Source organism: Solanum stenotomum, chromosome 9, assembly GCF_019186545.1.
Source record: "Solanum stenotomum isolate F172 chromosome 9, ASM1918654v1, whole genome shotgun sequence".
Taxonomy (NCBI): Eukaryota; Viridiplantae; Streptophyta; class Magnoliopsida; order Solanales; family Solanaceae; genus Solanum; species Solanum stenotomum.
The window spans coordinates 14,193,591-14,210,926 of NC_064290.1; the positions used below are offsets into that span (position 1 = coordinate 14,193,591).

At 34.8% G+C, this 17,336-nt stretch overlaps 3 protein-coding genes across 3 annotated transcripts in view; 1 reads left to right on the forward strand and 2 right to left on the reverse strand.

Moving 5' to 3' along the window:
- LOC125876491 (serine/threonine-protein kinase STY13-like) overlaps positions 1-12,522 on the reverse strand; it is a 143,271-nt gene extending 130,749 nt beyond the window's left edge. The window contains exon 1 of the mRNA XM_049557681.1: positions 12,423-12,522. The gene's annotated coding sequence lies outside the window, so the exon portion shown is untranslated. The remainder of the gene's footprint in view (positions 1-12,422) is intronic.
- On the forward strand, positions 1,192-4,133 carry LOC125876486 (organic cation/carnitine transporter 7-like). The gene is made up of 5 exons (XM_049557676.1): positions 1,192-1,467; positions 1,538-1,775; positions 2,666-3,149; positions 3,246-3,448; positions 3,759-4,133. Exons 1-5 carry the CDS (start codon positions 1,193-1,195, stop codon positions 3,981-3,983), a joined length of 1,425 nt encoding a protein of 474 aa, XP_049413633.1. The 5' UTR covers position 1,192; the 3' UTR covers positions 3,984-4,133.
- On the reverse strand, positions 4,365-12,537 carry LOC125876489 (serine/threonine-protein kinase STY13-like). Its single transcript, XM_049557680.1, has 3 exons — positions 12,346-12,537; positions 10,694-11,675; positions 4,365-4,964 (listed from the first exon to the last, which is right to left on the reverse strand). The coding sequence occupies exons 2-3, from the start codon at positions 11,590-11,592 to the stop codon at positions 4,625-4,627; spliced, it is 1,239 nt and encodes a 412-aa protein (XP_049413637.1). The 5' UTR covers positions 11,593-11,675; positions 12,346-12,537; the 3' UTR covers positions 4,365-4,624.
- Positions 12,538-17,336: the final 4,799 nt, after the last annotated feature.

The window sequence follows — 17,336 nt, forward strand, 5'->3', positions numbered from 1 at the left end:
AGAAAACGTAAACAGATAACTCATAAAATATAATTACACTCTACTATATTATAAAAGAGAGTTTAGGTCCAAGTATAATATATAATATTCAAGATTGAGACTTTTTCCAATTTTCAATATTATATATTATACTTGTGGGACTTTTAAAAGCTTTNCTTAAAAAGCATTAAAAATTACAATAATTACCAATTTAAAATATTTAAAAGCTATATAATAAAATAGGTTGACTCTCAGAATTCTATCAGGCTCACATATATTGGGACAAAAAAAAAGTCTCAATATATCATTTACAAATGGCTTAAAAAGCATTAAAAATTACAATAATTACCAATTTAAAATATTTAAAAGCTATATAATAAAATAGGTTGACTCTCAGAATTCTATCAGGCTCACATATATTGGGACAGAAAAAATAACACATATCATTTTAAAATTACCAAAAAAGTATTATAAATAATAATAATTAACAACTTAAAACATCTGAAAGACATTTTAAAAGGGTTAATTTTGTAATTTTATCCATATCACATAAATTAGGACAAAGTCACCAGTAATGTGTGTTATTTCAAAGTTACATAAAAATATTATAAATCACAATAATTAATAATTTAAAACATTTTTTAAAAAAAAATAAAAATTTGGATGACTGTCCAAATTTCATTTGTGTCACATAAATTGAGACAACAAAAATAACATATATTGGGTCCATTTTAATTTATTTGTCTTATTTTTTTTTAATTTAAAAATTGCGTAAAAATACTATAAATCATGATAATTGACAACATAAAATATGTTTTGAAAATAATACAAAAAATTCCACTGATTCTTGAAGTGAATCTATCGTAAAAATACTATAAATCATGATAATTGGCAACATAAAATATTTACAAAATGTTGTATGTGGGTAGCATTATTATGCCTTAAATAGCGTCAAAGAAAATACATGTTTGTGATAAAAAAATTTATTCTTTTATCCACGCAAACAATCGCTTCAAAAACTCGGTTATTAGCCCCAAAACATACCATTTATATTATTGGGCACGGGCAACATTATCTAGTATAGTAAATAAGATAGACTTTCTTTTAATTATATCAAACAAAAAAATAATTTTCTAAGCCATGTTAGGTATTTGTCTATATCTATTTTTATATAAGAAATAAGTTTTTCCTTCCACTTTGACTTCACTTGAAGATGGCAATAGAGCAAGATGGTGGTGTGTATACAATGGAAGAAGCACTGACATCAGTTGGAATTGGTAAATTTCAGTATATGGTATTGTGTTATGCAGGTCTTGGTTCTATTTCAGAAGCAGTAGAGACTATGATTCTCTCTTTTATAGGACCTGCTTTAAGGTCCCAATGGTCTCTTTCTCCTACTCAAGAAAGTCTTATGAGTACTGTCGTTTTCGCTGGCATGCTTATCGGAGCTTTATTTTGGGGGTTTATCACAGATTGTTATGGAAGAAGGCAAGAAATGTACAATTTTATTGTATTTTGATGTTTGGGAAGAATTTAATTTTTCATTATTAACGAACAGGAAGGGGCTTTTAAGTATAGCGTTAGTGACGGCTGTATGTGCAACACTCAGTATCTTTTCTCCAAATTATAATTGGTTGCTTGCTGTGCGTATGATGGTTGGATTTGGAGCAGGGGGTGGACTTGTATATGGATCTTGGTTTCTTGAATTTGTGCCTTCTCAAAATAGGGGAATGTGGATGATGATTTATGCAGGTTTTTGGACAATTGGAACAATACTTGAGGCTCTATTAGCACTGGTACATTACATATCTTTTGCTTTACTAATATGAATGTTTTTCAATATGCTTTTCTTGATTGGTCCTCTATAGGAATTTTCCATCACTCAACCCACTGTCACGTTTTATCAGACGTTAGAAATAATAACTACATACCCACTGAAATTCCTTCCACTAGGGCTGTTTCCAAAAGAATGAAGAAAGCATAGCAGTTAATAAGAAAAGTAGTGTAAAGTCTACAAGAAAGGACAAAATAGTGTGATAATTGAAACACAATAAACAACATATGGCCAGAACTACAAGGGTAAGACTAATACTAACACAGGCACGAACAAGCCTAGTATGCCCACACATCCGATCCATCTCAATATCCTCATCTCCACAACATGCATTTTTTGAACGTGTGAGTCCTTGACTGGCCATCACTCCACCCCATACAACAAGGACGATCTAACTACCACTCTATAGAACTTACTTTTAAGTTTAGGTGGTACCTTCTTATCACACAAGACTCTAGAGGCAAGCCTCCACTTCATCCCTGCCACCCCAATGCAAAAGAAATTAATTTATCGGAAGTAATCCTTGTTCATCCCTACTGCAAGAATGTCTTCTGCCTCAGGTACGCTTCTAATGACAATGTTATGTAGAATTCTCATGTTCAAGATCTTGGTATTTATATTTAATTTACATATAGCATGTCTGTATATGCTTAAAGTTATGTTAACAAAAAATATGCAGATGTGTTGTGGAAATAAGTGACTCAGTATAATCTCTAGATACTATTCTTTTTCAAAATACTATAACTACTTTGTAAGTTGCTGCTTATAAGTTATACATATTCATACATGAATGTGTTTGCAAAGAAAAATATGATTAAATTAAGAATTTCACTAAGGTTGTTTATGTTGCAGATGATTATGCCAAGATTGGGTTGGAGATGGTTACTGGCTTTATCGTCCATACCATCAATTGCAGCACTTTTGTTATTTGTATTGACAGTAGAATCTCCTAGATATCTGTGTGCCATAGGTAGGACAAGAGATGCCTATGATATTCTGAAGAAAATAGCTGTTGTCAATAAGACACAACTTCCCCATGGAAAGCTCGTATCTTCTGAAGTGACTGAGGTGCATGAGGAATTGCTTTCCCCTGGGAAAATCAAAGTCTCGATTCTTAAATCAGGCTTCTCATCACTACTAATGCTTTTGTCCCCCGCGTTACGTAGAAATACCCTCCTCATGTGGGTGCTTTATATTGGAAATTCCTTCTCATATTACGGCATTATATTGCTGACCTCACTGTTTAGCAGTGGACAATGTCAACATTCGTCAATTGCTTTGAACCTGAATGATGATCAGAGCCTTTATACAAATGTGCTCATCAATAATCTGGCAGGTAAAACAATTTTCTCTTTACTTGTGTCATATTCATCTCAACTAATCAAAAGTTTACAGGTTCTAAAATCTAAGTTATTCTATTTTGATCTCTCAGAGATCCCTGGAACTCTTTTAGCAGCTATAATGGTTGATAAAGTTGGTCGGAAATTCAGTGTGGCACTTATGTGTGGTTTAAGCTTCCTGAGCCTTTTACCGCTTCTTGCACCTCAACTGCCTGCTTTGACTACTGCCTTGTTATTTGGTGCTCGTACTTTCATTTCTGGAAGCTTCGTCATTGTGGATGTCTATTGTCGAGAGGTAACTATCATTCCTTATAATAATGCAAATTTCTAGACATGAATACTCACTCATTCCTGTTTCCATCCAGTCAAACTTGATGCATATATAAGAAAGTTGACTTCAAGATTATGTTTCATTTATTTGAAGAAGTTTAAAGCTTTCCAGTCTTTCTTAGACTTCGAACAGGTAGAGTGGTGTGTATTTGGAACCACCTGACTCTCAAGCCAGATGCATGTATTGAATTTGAAAGAAAAGTGGAAATCTCTCTTCTTCTTGTTAGTTGTTAGTATATGTTGACAACTATCTCATTTTAATGTCTTGTATACAGATATATCCAACGTCTGTAAGGTCAACTGGTATTGGAGTTGCAAATTCTGTGGGAAGAATAGGGCCCATGATTTCTCCTATAGTGGTGGTGCAACTGGTAAGAGGGTGTCATCAGACGGCTGCAATCGTATGTTTCGAAGCAGTTCTAGTTTTATCAGCAGTCAGTGTTCTGCTCTTATCAGTAGAGACAAAGGGTAGGGAACTAATTGATACTCATGATGTCTAAAGTTTGGACTTATTTCATTTTACTTGTATAGAAGTTTACTCTCCACATTAGAGAGGAAAAAGAAATGATAAATATGTTTGTATCACTTTCAATTTCCTGTGTAAGATTGGATTTTATGAAACTTCCTCTCATTTGCAGCTAAATCATTTATAACCACTCAAGATTCAACAAAAAACAGTTGAAAGCATGATGTTTGGTAATAGTATACCACAACACCACACCACACACACGTCTTCCTGAAGGTCAACTTATCTCATTTCTATATATTACATTTAGAAGAAAAAAGAAAGATAAGACCTACCACATTTTCTGCATAATAATAAAATAAAGCATCAGGGTGGATCTGCATGTAACGTCTTCAGCACCTGATAAAATTTGATCAAAGTAAAATAAAATACAGAGATATGTATAAATACACTTACTATTCTATTATCACTAATCAGAATCTTAAATTCAAGAAGAAAAGGAAAACAAAAGAAGATACAACACAAAATCAAACAGTTTCTTGTCATAACTTTCTCCCCTTTTTTCTATCTGAATAAAGAAATTATGCCTCATAGATACATACACATGCCAGACTTTGGAATCACTTCTGTTTTGCCTTCCCAAATCCTTTACTGCCTACAGTTTCTCTTTCCATATCAATCTGTAGTCATGGGTTGACTGATACAGCACCTGAAACGGGCCTTTCTGACTGTTGTCAAGATTTCTATTTCTGCAGCCTCGAGCATTCTGACCACCTGAGAGAAGGGTGGTCTATTGTCAGGGTTACCATCCCAGCAGCGAGTCATGATTTCACCTAGTACAGGTAAACAATCATTGGGGATGGTTGGACGGACGCCTTTGTTGACAACTGCAAAAGCTGCCTGCACAGCAGTCATGTTCTGGAAGGGAAGCATCCCCGTTAGAAGCTCCCACAGAACAATGCCAAAACTATAAACATCAACTTTCTGCGTGTAGGGTCGGTGCTGGATCATCTCCCTGCAAAATACAGTAAAATGCTCTCAAGTAGCCCACAACACCACACACATGCTAAACCACAACTAGGAGCAGTGTATTTCTATTTTGCAAAACACATGCAATTCAGAAAGTATTGCTAAGATATCAATACTGCCAAAAAAATAAATTGCTAAGAAGTGAATAGATAGTTTTTCAGGGGAAATGTGCCAGGTTGTTTCCTTTTCCAAACAACCTAAAATCAATTTTTGAATATATTATAATTGGATGTGATTTCCAAGAGTGGCTACACATGCCAAGCTACGAGCCTTATTCGACATGAAGATTGCAACTGGGACAACCTTTATAGCATCAACTTTGGTACTTGGCAAGTTCCCATCTATTTTCCTCAAGTCATGCAAGTTACTCACACGCTACTCATTCCTCGCACAGGGAAGAATTGCATTCAAAAATCTTGTGCCATTACAGCAAAGTGGTCCATCTCAACTGCAACAGCACACTTAAACATCACCAGAGCCACTAGATACGTCCATGCCTATCACAAGCATTCTGACAGTGTCTTATATTCACCCACAAATACTATCTTCAATTAAATGTCGGAAAAGATTGTCCAATTGGAAATGAAAACTTCATCTGTCATAATTCTTTGACAAATGCAAACACAATCACAGGCATTTGGACAGTGTCTTATAGGCACCGATAAACACCATCTTCTTCGACTAAATGTTGGAAAAGGGTTGTCCAATTGGAAATGAAAAGCTTCATTTCTCATATTTCTCTAACAAATACACACTTAATCTCCAATCCTCTTAGTTTTAAAAAAAATGTAATTTCATCTCCCAAGACAAGTTTCATCTCTAATATTGTGTTGAAAGCTAAATCTGGAAACTTATTAAACAATTGAATCCTAGAGATATATCCACTGATACTCTTCTTGAAACTTAATTATGTAATGGATCTCCAGCCAATGGAAAAGGATATAACTCTTATCTTTCAATTTCTTTTCATCCTGGATTGCTTATCTAACTCAAGGTACACATCCTAACTGCCACATCAAGCCCAAGAAAGAAAATAATAAGCTAACATAAGGAATACCTTTTAAAAAAACTTTTGTAAAGGCTAACATGAATATTATTCTAAGGGCTCTAAACCATTGATAAGCTCAGATGTCTTCTGGTTTGTTAAAATGTAGCAACATGTTAATCAAGTTTCCTATTGAAAAGGCACCCAAGTAGTAGTGATGCAACAAACAATCAATCAAACAACTAGCTTAACCTCGACCAAAAGTTGGGTCCGGCTATATGGATTTGGAACCACTATGCTCTATTCAGTCCCAAATTGAAATGAACATTTTGTTTTTGTCATTAAAACTTTACTATAGTTATCAAACAGGGACGTTGGTAATTTTACTAGTTCTTTATGTTTTAATCGCATGATTATAAAGTTTATCTGACAACTGCTTAAGCTATCAAGTATGCAAATGCAATGATTGACACATGACACTACAGTGTACCCATACAGACAGAAGTGTAATTTCTTAGTAGACAAAGTTAGAATATTCTTACATATGTGAATTTATACCTTCAATATTTTTTATTTTTTTTTATGACAAGGGAAACCCGCAGCCGCTACCCTTTGGGTGAGCACAGGGTAAAACCCCCGCTCCTATGCAATAGCTCGCAAACCACATAGGAGAGGTAACCCACACTAGGCAAGCCCGGTGCAACGAGGTCGACCCAGAAGGCAAACCCCTTGCTTTCGCTGGCAAGGGGTTTCGAACTTGAGACCTCCAACATGGAAGTCCCAAGCCCAAACCACTGGGCCACCCCTAAGGGTAAACCTTCAATATTCTTGTGTGTTTTTCATGTGAGTGTACACATGCAATATCAGCCTATCTAAATCCTTCAGAAGATTTGACACATGAACTTTTCTTTCATACTTCTCCGAGAGAGAGAGAGAGAGAGATTTAAAAACCTGACAGTTCTTTTAAGAAAAGATGTACACTGCTTGATCGCTTTAGATAAGGCAGGGAAACCATGATATCCAGTATGCATGAGACAAGCATATTAAAGAATTGACTACTAATCTCCAATTGTTTTAAGGAATATAGCCTGCTTTGACAAGAACATAGAAATGTCAAAACACGCGGAGAGGCATAATAAGTTACATTACCTAAATATGCCTTAGAATTAAACTTCATTAGTTTCAAAGTATGTATATCTGAAACTACCTCAAGCGATGCAAATACCATTTCAGGGAGGACTGAGGAGCAAACCTGAACGCGTAGTGGTTCCAGTTTCAACATTATTCAGGTGAGATTTAAAAGGTCGTGTGCAGAAACATTTGACAGAATCCAATGCGAGAGCACATGCTAAAGTGCAAAAAATATTCCCTCTCATACTTCAGAGATGGAATATATGAACTCCTTGAGGCGGTTGAATCTTACACTGAACAAGATCCTCAATAACATGAAGAATAATCCACAATAGGGGTACGAACAAGAATCTCCTACTGCAATATTCACAAGGGACTCTGAAGCAAGAATTGATGAGATCTTTGCTCTAGCCCTTTTGCTTCCACAAGAGAAAGAGAGCCAAAGTAAAGAGAGATACTTTCAAATAGGAAGGAGCTAGGACAGTTATTTTGGAATAAAAAACAACTTTTCGACGAAGGTCTTTCATTATTCTACTCATTAAATGTACTACTATAATGAGATCACAAAAATGTACCAAACCTAAGAAACTTAACCAAGGGACCTCACAAAGAGCAGGATACTTATCCAACAACTAGATTTGGCTAAGAGGCAACACTTCAGGACCTATTCAAAAAGTAGTGGGGCACAAAAGCAAGGGGAGGAGCAACTTGTAGTACAGATGTCTCCTTAAGCCAGGAGGTTCCAAACACATTTCTATACTCAAATAAAACTCATCCCCCCCCCCCCCCCCCCCCCCCCCCCCAAAAAAAAAAAAAAAACACTCATGTGGTGCAATTACAATTTTTCTCCAGGTGGGTGAGCTTAACTGAACTGAACAAAAAAAAAAGAATTTTCTAATAAATGTGAGAGGGGCATAGAAAAAGGTATTCCCGAGTACCGGGGATAAAAGGGCAAGATCACAACCCTTCTACTAGGAGAAGGCTGCCTTAACTTTCATTTCAAGGAATTTATTAGTTCAAAACATGCAGTAAAAAATGATTTCTATTAGAATAACAACTATGCCTCAATCCAAAACTATATTACTACCCAATGCTCTATAACTTACACCATGAACTGTAAAGTTCATTTGAGATCATTTAGGTATTCGAGGATGTACGGTACAACTTTAGACAAGAGTTGGAAAACCATCTACTGAGAAAGGAATTCATGTAGAGGCAGCTAAACTCCTCCCTCTTAAGGTAAAAGCCTAATGTGGCAGACTTTATTCATTTTTTATGATTGGAAAGTTAACACTCGGTCTACCAAAGAATTTTCTTCATGCATTACCAAAAGCAGACAATGATTGATTTCAATGCGTCTCCCAATACAAGTAAAGGCTAGGATGATACAAGTCATCTATCGCATTGAAGAGTCACTCATAGGCCTAGTGGAGTTAGATTTAGAAGCTATCATCAATCACAATAAAGCTTTATACACATGGCCAGCCAGATCTACAATAAAATAGCTACAACATTAGATTTTCTAGACCTAATTATAAAAACTAAACATAGGTGCAACTTCAACAGGTAAATTTCATCCTGATCACCTATATCCAGATACAGTTGGCACTTACTTATGGCCGTTCAGGAACTTTCCACAAGCATTAGAATTCTCTTCACAAAATCTTGAGAGAAAGAATATCCTACAAAAGATCTATAAGGAATACATGCTCTATTTCAGTCTTCCATGTCCATGTAATCTTTCATAAGACGTTAAAACCAGATATCCATACGACTCGAACTAAAAAATTCAATGTACTCTCAGTAGCAATATCCAGGACACAATCTCAACGCAAATGATAGTAGATGCCATGATTATACAAGTTGTATTTTTGCCAATCTACTCTTCTTACTTGCATTGTTTGAAATAAGGCAAGGAGGAAAAACAAATCTTGGAGCACAAGGTGTGGCCTAGTGGTCAATGAAGTGGTGCGACCAAGGTTTAGACAAAAACATATCTGTCTAAGACTTGGTAGACCAAGTTATCTGGTACCCGTGTTGGCGGGAGGTAGCAAGTACCTCGTGAATATCCGAGGTGCGCACTAGTTGGCCCGGAAACAACGTTATAAATAGAAACACTAATCTTGGAGCTAATTCTGTTGAATTTAAGTTAAAAATAAGAGATGACACACCCAAAAGAATAAGTTGAACCACTTAATCTGAAGTGCCTACAACTACCAAACAGAAATGGTTAATATTTCTCAGTTTGATTACTGTTACATGGAACGAGCGCCATGAACAATTTATTACCAGTGAGACCCTAGAATTGCAGAAGAGGGAACAGAAGATGAGAGACAAATATATGGTGAAGCCAAAAATTATTAACTTTAACCCTTAAAAAGTTTAGAACAAAGGTGACAGATGATGAGCTTATGTATATTGATCTAACTGGAACATTCCTTAAAAGCACATGAGAGTGAACTACGGTTCATCTCAACACATCCTGAAAACAAATTCCATGAGCTAGACTGAGTTAAGCACGCTAAAACCCACAAAAAAAAGGAGTTTTTTGACACTTCTAGCAAGAGGCACAAATAACTAAGTTTAAGGATTGTCTGGAAGAAACAACTTCTCTCTCTCTCTTAGCAATACCAGGCATACAATAGGAACATTAAACACAATCAATCTGGGTTATTCAAAAGGTTATAGAGTACTTAAACGCATCATATGTTGCCCCAGGGGTTAGCTCAATTGGCAAAGGATGAGGAATTTGTGTCATAGGTCACAATATGAACACTTCGCTAAGCGAATTAAGGCCAATATTTAGGAGGAGGTAAGGTAAACAGGTAAAGGGATGCGTACATCATCCCCGAGTTTCAAAAGCTCCAGTTGGCTCCAAGCTCCAGGAAAAATTTAAGAGGAGGGTGGAGGGGTGGGCCCATCATCCCCAAGTTTTGCAAGCTCCATTGGCCCAAAGTTTGAGGGAATCCCGACAGGTTTCTCGCTCATCAAGAAATAATAATTAAACCCATCACTTTTTCACTTTAAATCTATCTTTAGGCAATGCAGGTGCAAGTATATTTAGATCATTAAACAGAAAATATAGTGCAAAGAAACATTCAGCCAAACATCATGTTGGAACATAAACATATCTTATTGCCACCATTTCTCTATTCTCTTAGATAAGTTGAAGGCAATTGCATGGCAAGCACAAGTATGTAAAACAACAACGAACCCAGTGTAATCCCATAGGTAGCGTCTGAGAAGGGTAGAGTGTACGCGGACCTTACCCCTACCTTGAGAAGGTAGAGAGGTGGTTCCCGATAGACCCTCAGCTGAACGAAGGAGAGGAAGCGTACTGTATGCAAAACATTTGAATGAATTTTACAAAAAGAAGGAAACTGAAACCATGAAAGAGTCTATGGAACAGCCGAAGTAGCTCTGTGTTATGGCTGATATTTAACATTTTGAAAGAAAAATAAAAGCAAAAGCTCTGTATTATGGTTTTGCCAAAAAAACAGGCTAGACTAAGAAAATCACTTTTTTATTTTTTTTTGAGAAAGGTAACAGTAAATAAGACAGTCACATCTAACAAGGTTGCTAAAGGGTTAAAGGCTTACGGAGCCATCCAGCGGTATGTTCCAGTCTCTGGTGTCATTCCTTCTGTCTGCACCTCAATACGAGCAACCCCAAAGTCCGCAATCTTGATTGATTTATCAGCAGAAATTAATAAATTATCAGATTTCAGGTCACGATGTATCAGATTAAGGCCATGCACATATTCCATACCCCTTGCCACATCCAAGGCCTGCTTCACTGCTAACTTCAAAGGCACAGATCGATTTTGTCGCCTAGTGAGAAACTGACGAACTGATCCTCCTTTAGCATATTCAGTGACAATACACCACACCATGGGTTTACGGCATGCACCAATAAACCGAACAATATTTGGATGTCTCAACCTTGCCAACATCATAACTTCCTGCTGAAACTGCTGCTCCATCAAGTGAGCCCTCTCAAGATCATTCTCTGGCCTCTCTAGAAGCTTGATAGCAACATCCTCACCATTGTAAGTTCCCTTGTACAGTTTACCAAAAGCCCCTTGAGCAAAAGCTGGCCCCATGTTGAGCTTCCTCAGATCAATGGTCCACTCATCATAATTTTCAAGCCCATTGGTAGGAAATCGAGGATCCATCAACGCTTTAGCTAGGGCATCATCACTCAACCCATGAGAAGTTTTGCCCTTATTTACACTAGCTGCAACCGAATAGTTATTGTGGACACGCTTGAGACCCTGATGATTTAAAATACGAGTATGTGAATCATTTGATCCAACACTACTATTATCCATCGACATTGCAACTGAACCTCCACCATTGCTCAACTGCAAGCTCCCATAACTGTCGATTGACATATTTGACCCTTCACCAAGCTTATGGTAAAAATTTTGTGTGAGACCATAATGATCATGGTTCTCATTTAAGTCTATAAGTCCTGCAAACTTTGGAGCCTCCAGCATTTTCCCTCAAAGCAACTGCAGAAAAAAAACTATAGGTTCTTTGGCATGAGGATTTGTTAGTCAAACTTTAACAATCCACAATCCTGTAGAAAAAATCATGAACTATCAAAACACAATAAACATAGACAGAAAATAACTAAACCAAAATTAAATTCAAAATGAACACACAGAAGAAAAAGTTCTTCGGTCTTCACTAACAGACAAGATATTGTTTAAAGGAAAATCGTCCTCAACTTTCAGTTCATTTAATTCATTCAAATTAGCTAAATGACTAAATCATTTAAAATCAGTAAATGTAATTAATGAGTATATACTTTAATGGAGCAATAAGGATAGAAATGGCAAAAAGCCTTGTTCGACCAATTTTTTGCTGCTAAGAGCTAAAAGGAATTTCTGAGTTAAATCTTCAGAAGCCTGAAACATCTGAAAAATTAACTGAAAGAAGAAGTGAATTTGTTGAGAAGAGAAGAAGAAAAAAACATGCACAGACCCACCCAACTGTAAGAAGTTCCATTTCCCCTTATCTCCCCCAACAGATGAAAAGGTTTAATGGTAATTTACAACAAAAACGCGTTTCCGATTTGAAACTCAGGCTTGAAAGAAAACAAGTCAGATAACTGAAGCATAAACAGGCAACAACAAAGCTATAGAATTTAGCAACAAAACCAGCTGAAAATTAACACAAAACCCCTAAAAAATCAACAAATTAGGTGATCTAAGGATAAAATTACAGAAAAAAAAGAGTAAAATAACCTGGATCGAGTAGACTTGACTTTGATAATTTTGAGATATGGTATGGTATAGGTTCCGAAAACAAGCCGATCGACCGGAAAGCTGTAAAAAGGAAGTCTGAGCAGCAGCAGCGGCGGTAGAGAAACGACGACGTTTAAAGAGATAAAAGCAGAGAGGAGAAGAGAAAAAGGAAGTAAATGAATGAAATGTTAGCTTTTTGCAGTCAGTCTTGTGTGTTTGGTCTCTGGTTTTGTTTTTGTTTTCCAGGACACATTACTCTTCTGTCCTTGCATACCCCCATTTGGTGGGGTCTACCTTCTAGACTCTACAACTTATTACTTGGTCCGCGATAGTTTGGTAGAGTGTATTAAAAAGAGTAACTTTCACATATAGCAAATACAAAAATTATATTTGTATGTTATAGCTATAGTTTGTATAATTGCGCTCCATAACAAACATAAATATGTATATTTCGCTATACGTATACAAAAGAAAACAGTTGTATAATTTCGCTATACATATACAAAAGAAAGTAATTGTATAATCTGCTTTGGTATACATATACAAAAGATCAATTGTATAATTTGTGTTTGTATAAAGCGATAAAGAGAGAAAAACAAAATAAAATTGGGCAGGGGAAGATTGTATTTGTATAATAATAAGTGTATAGGACGAAAATATATGCATTTATATTTGTATATACAATTTTCTCTCGCTTTATACAAACACAATGTATACATTTGTGTTTGTATAAAGTGAGAGAAGCAAGTGAGCGAGCGAGCGAGCGAGATCGATCTAGGAGAAGGGAACGAAAATATATGTATATATACAATTTTCTCTCCCTTTATACAAACACAAACGCATTTTATACATTTGCGTTTTTGTATAAAGTGAGAGAGGCGAGTGAGCGAGCGAGATTGGGAGAGTGGTGAGCGAGATCCGGGAGAGGGGAGAGAGTGGAACAAAAATATATGTATATATACAATTTTTTTCTCGCTTTATACAAACACAAACGCATTTTATACACTTGCGTTTGTATAAAAAGCGAGAGAGGTTAGGGAGAGAATGAGAGTGGCGAGCGAGATTCACCAGGAGAGAGGCGAAATAACAACAGTTTGCTATGGAGTAAAATTAAATCATACTATATTTATAGCATTTAATTTGAATTAATAATTTGCTATTATATACAATTTTTTCTATTAAAAATAATATCGCATGTAGTGTATTAATAAGACAAATATTACTTATGTACTTATGTTAACATTATTTCATATATACTGTTTAATTTGATCTATTAAAATAATAAATGTTGCATAACTTTTACTTCATCTGTCTTATTATATGTGACACTTTTTGAATTTCGAGATTCAAACAAATTTATCTTTGACTGTAAATTTTTCATAGATGTTTTAAATATTTTGAATTATCAATTATTGTGTCTTATAGTACTTTTTAGTTATTTACAAATATATAAATTTCAATCAAAAAAATTGAAAAATTCATGCGCAAATTCCCGATCAAACTTAAACTGTTTGACTCAGAAAAATGAAAAGTGTTACATAAATTGTGACAAAGGGGGTAATTTTTAAAAAATGTTTACAAGAATACCCTCCACATTATTTAGCTTAGGGAAATGGAAACTATTTTTTAAAAGTATTTGAGGGATAGTTATGTCATTGATGAAGCTTATGTATGTGTTGAAGTTCCTTGTATTACTAATAATATGAATTTTTTTATGGTATTAGTAATACGTAACTCAATACACAATACCATGTATAAAAATGTGCTAAATAAGGTATTAATAAAATAGAAAGTTAATGCATGCATTATTTTTTTAGTACACTCTATCAAACAACTCTTATTTAGGGGGCGTTTGGTAATTGGATAAAATCCAACTTAACCAAATATTATTTTCCGTACAACTTATACGACTTTTGGTAGATAGAAAAGAGATAAGTTATTCATGTATAAAATTAATACAATATTTAGTTGACGATTTAGAAACTTGCATAACTAATACATATATAAGTTATGAAGAAATCTATGTTTTGTTTTACTCAGAAAAAAAGGTGGAATAACTAATACATGTACAACTAATCATTGCATAGCTAATACATGAATAAGATAATACATAGATTCACTCATAACTAATCATTACATTACTAATACATGCATACCTCTAACCAACTACCAAACGATCCATATGTGTTTTAGTGGGTGTTTGAACATACGATTTTTGTTTTGTGATTTAAATCAAGAGATGAAATCTCATTTTTTTCCCAAAAAAATGATTTGAAAATTTAATATCATGATTTCACGTTTTTAAGTACAAATTGATTCACAAGCTTATATGTTGTAAAAACAAAATTACCATTATATATCTACCAACCATTTTATTTCATATGTAAACAAAATTTATAGTTGATATTATTACTGTTACCAACCTTTAAATCATTTATATTTGTTATAAATACTACTCCCATCAACCAAATTTATATAGCATAATATTAACTCTCTTACCATTATTTAAAACATTTATATCTAGAAATACGTGCTCAACCTGAAGAGATTGACCATATAATGTGCAATAATTATACTAAAGAATAATACACTACAATTTATATTCAATTTTACTTTTTTTTATACTAAAGTTCAATCAATAAATATTGTGTTTTTTGAAAATTGTTTTGTAATGATCAATTATACTTTCGGAAAAGGGTCATATTTACCTTTGTACTCTTAAAAAATGTTATATTTATTCTTCGTCATACTTTTTTTTGATATATTTGCATTTGAAATCCAACTTTGGCATATATTTACCTTTGGGATCATATTTTAACTTTTATCATCCTACGTAGCACCTATATGTCGCCTATATAGATATTATATCACAATTAAAATTTTACTTCCTTTTTAATATTTTACCCCCCCCACCCAATGTGAAGACCCATTAAGCATAACTCGAGTGCCCATTCTTTCGTTGAGTTACAAATTAGTAACAACAATTCTTCTTTCTTCTCTGGTCTATGTTCTACTACAATTCTATTCACCCCAAATCTTCTTTCTTCTCTGGTCTATGTTCTACTACAATTCTATTCATCCTAAATCTTCTTTCTTGTTGAGTGCCATTGAAGAGTAAAATGACCCTTTTCATTATACTGAACTTTCGCTTATTTAATAAAATTGTAAAAAAAGTTGAGACAATTTAATAATTTTCACAATTTATTGAGTTAATCTATATATTTATAAAGAAAAAGATAGTTTAAAAATTGAGGAACTTTCACATATAGCCACTCAAAAATAGCCTAATTACTCTCTATAACTATAGTTTGATAATTACAATTCGTAGCTACATGTTATAGGGATGAGAGATGCGAGCGAGACTGGGAGAGAGAGGAGAGAGACGAGCGAGAGAGGGCAAAGAGTGAGAGAGAGGTGAATTGTATATGTATATCGGTTAGATAATTGTATATTATACATATGTCTTTGTATATATGGCAAGCGAAATTGGGAGAGGGAGGAGAGAGACGAGCGAGATTGGGAGAGAGAGGAGAGAGACAAGCGAGATTGGGAGAGGGAGGAGAGAGGCGAGCGAGATTGGGAGAGGGAGGAGAGAGGCGAGCGAGATTGGGAGAGGGAGGAGAGAGGTGAATTGTATATGTATATCGGTTAGATAATTGTCTATTATACATATGTATTTGTATAATATGGCGAATTATACATATACAAACGTGGCTAGTTTATACAAACTCGAAGTCAGCCCACGTAATTAATGTATAATGTTAGTCGCGAGTGATAAGTATAGCAAACTATAGCTATGATGAGTAATTAAATAGTATAAGTTTGCTTAACCGCGTAATTTTCCCTTAAAAACTTAAATGACATGTCTAAAGAAAACTATAAACTTCAATCTAATATGATTTAATATAATGATTTCAAATGATATACGAACAATTTTGTTTATGCATGTCTGTACCGAATAGCCAGTGCATTGTTTAACCCTATCCTTTTGCAATGTGGATCTAGGATTTTAGTGACGGATTTAAGATTTTAAAGTTGTGGGTGCTCGAGTCAAAAATATAAAAAAAACATGTTAAAAGTGAGATTCGAACTCGGGTTTAGCAACACAAAAAGAGCCTTAAACGCCCACGAAGAGCCAATGAACCAATCAAATCATTTATTCATTGGATGCTCTATGTTAATTTTATACAAATACCTCTTAATTTCTATATACCGAGACAAGTTAATGGGGGTTCGAGCACGCTGAGAACACCATGTGGGTCCGCCCCCTGCCCTTTAGGTTATTTTATGAGAGTTGGGATTAGGGGAAATGAACATAGAGCTAGAAAGAAGAGGTAGCCCAAACATCTTCTTCCTCCTCTGTGCTTTATTTGATTATTCCTTCCATTCAAGTAAAGTTGTCTGTTTTTAATCAATTTTTGACAGGCAAAGTGCATTAAGTTGGTGTTTGGAGCAAATTTTTGTTTCTTTCTCATTTAGTTTGGGGATATTCAATCTATCTTCATAGAAGCTTTTTCTTATTTGAAGTTTTATTTGTAAGTTTTGGTTCAAAGATCCTTACTACCTACTTCTATGTACCTACCACATTTAATTTTGGCATAATACATATATTGGACCTTAAACTTGGCTTCAAATTTTAACTTTGACCTCCAACTTTCAAAGTGCACAAATAGACACTTTAACTATCCAATCTTTTAATAAATAAACACGCGTGTCTTACCTGACAAAACGCGTGATGTGCACGCATTTTGCGCGAGTGAGAAGTATTTTTTGAGGCACACAACAGTGAAAAAAATGCTAAAATGACAACTCTACCCTTAATTAATTTTTATTTTTTTTTTAGTTCTAAAATGACGTGTAAAGTGTTTAATTAGTTGGCAGCCATTGAGTGGCTCACTAATACACGTGGCAGCGTTTGCATTTCACGCTCTTGGCTCCAAAAATCGCGTGTTTATTTATTAAAAGGTTGGATAGTTAAAGTGCTTGTTTGT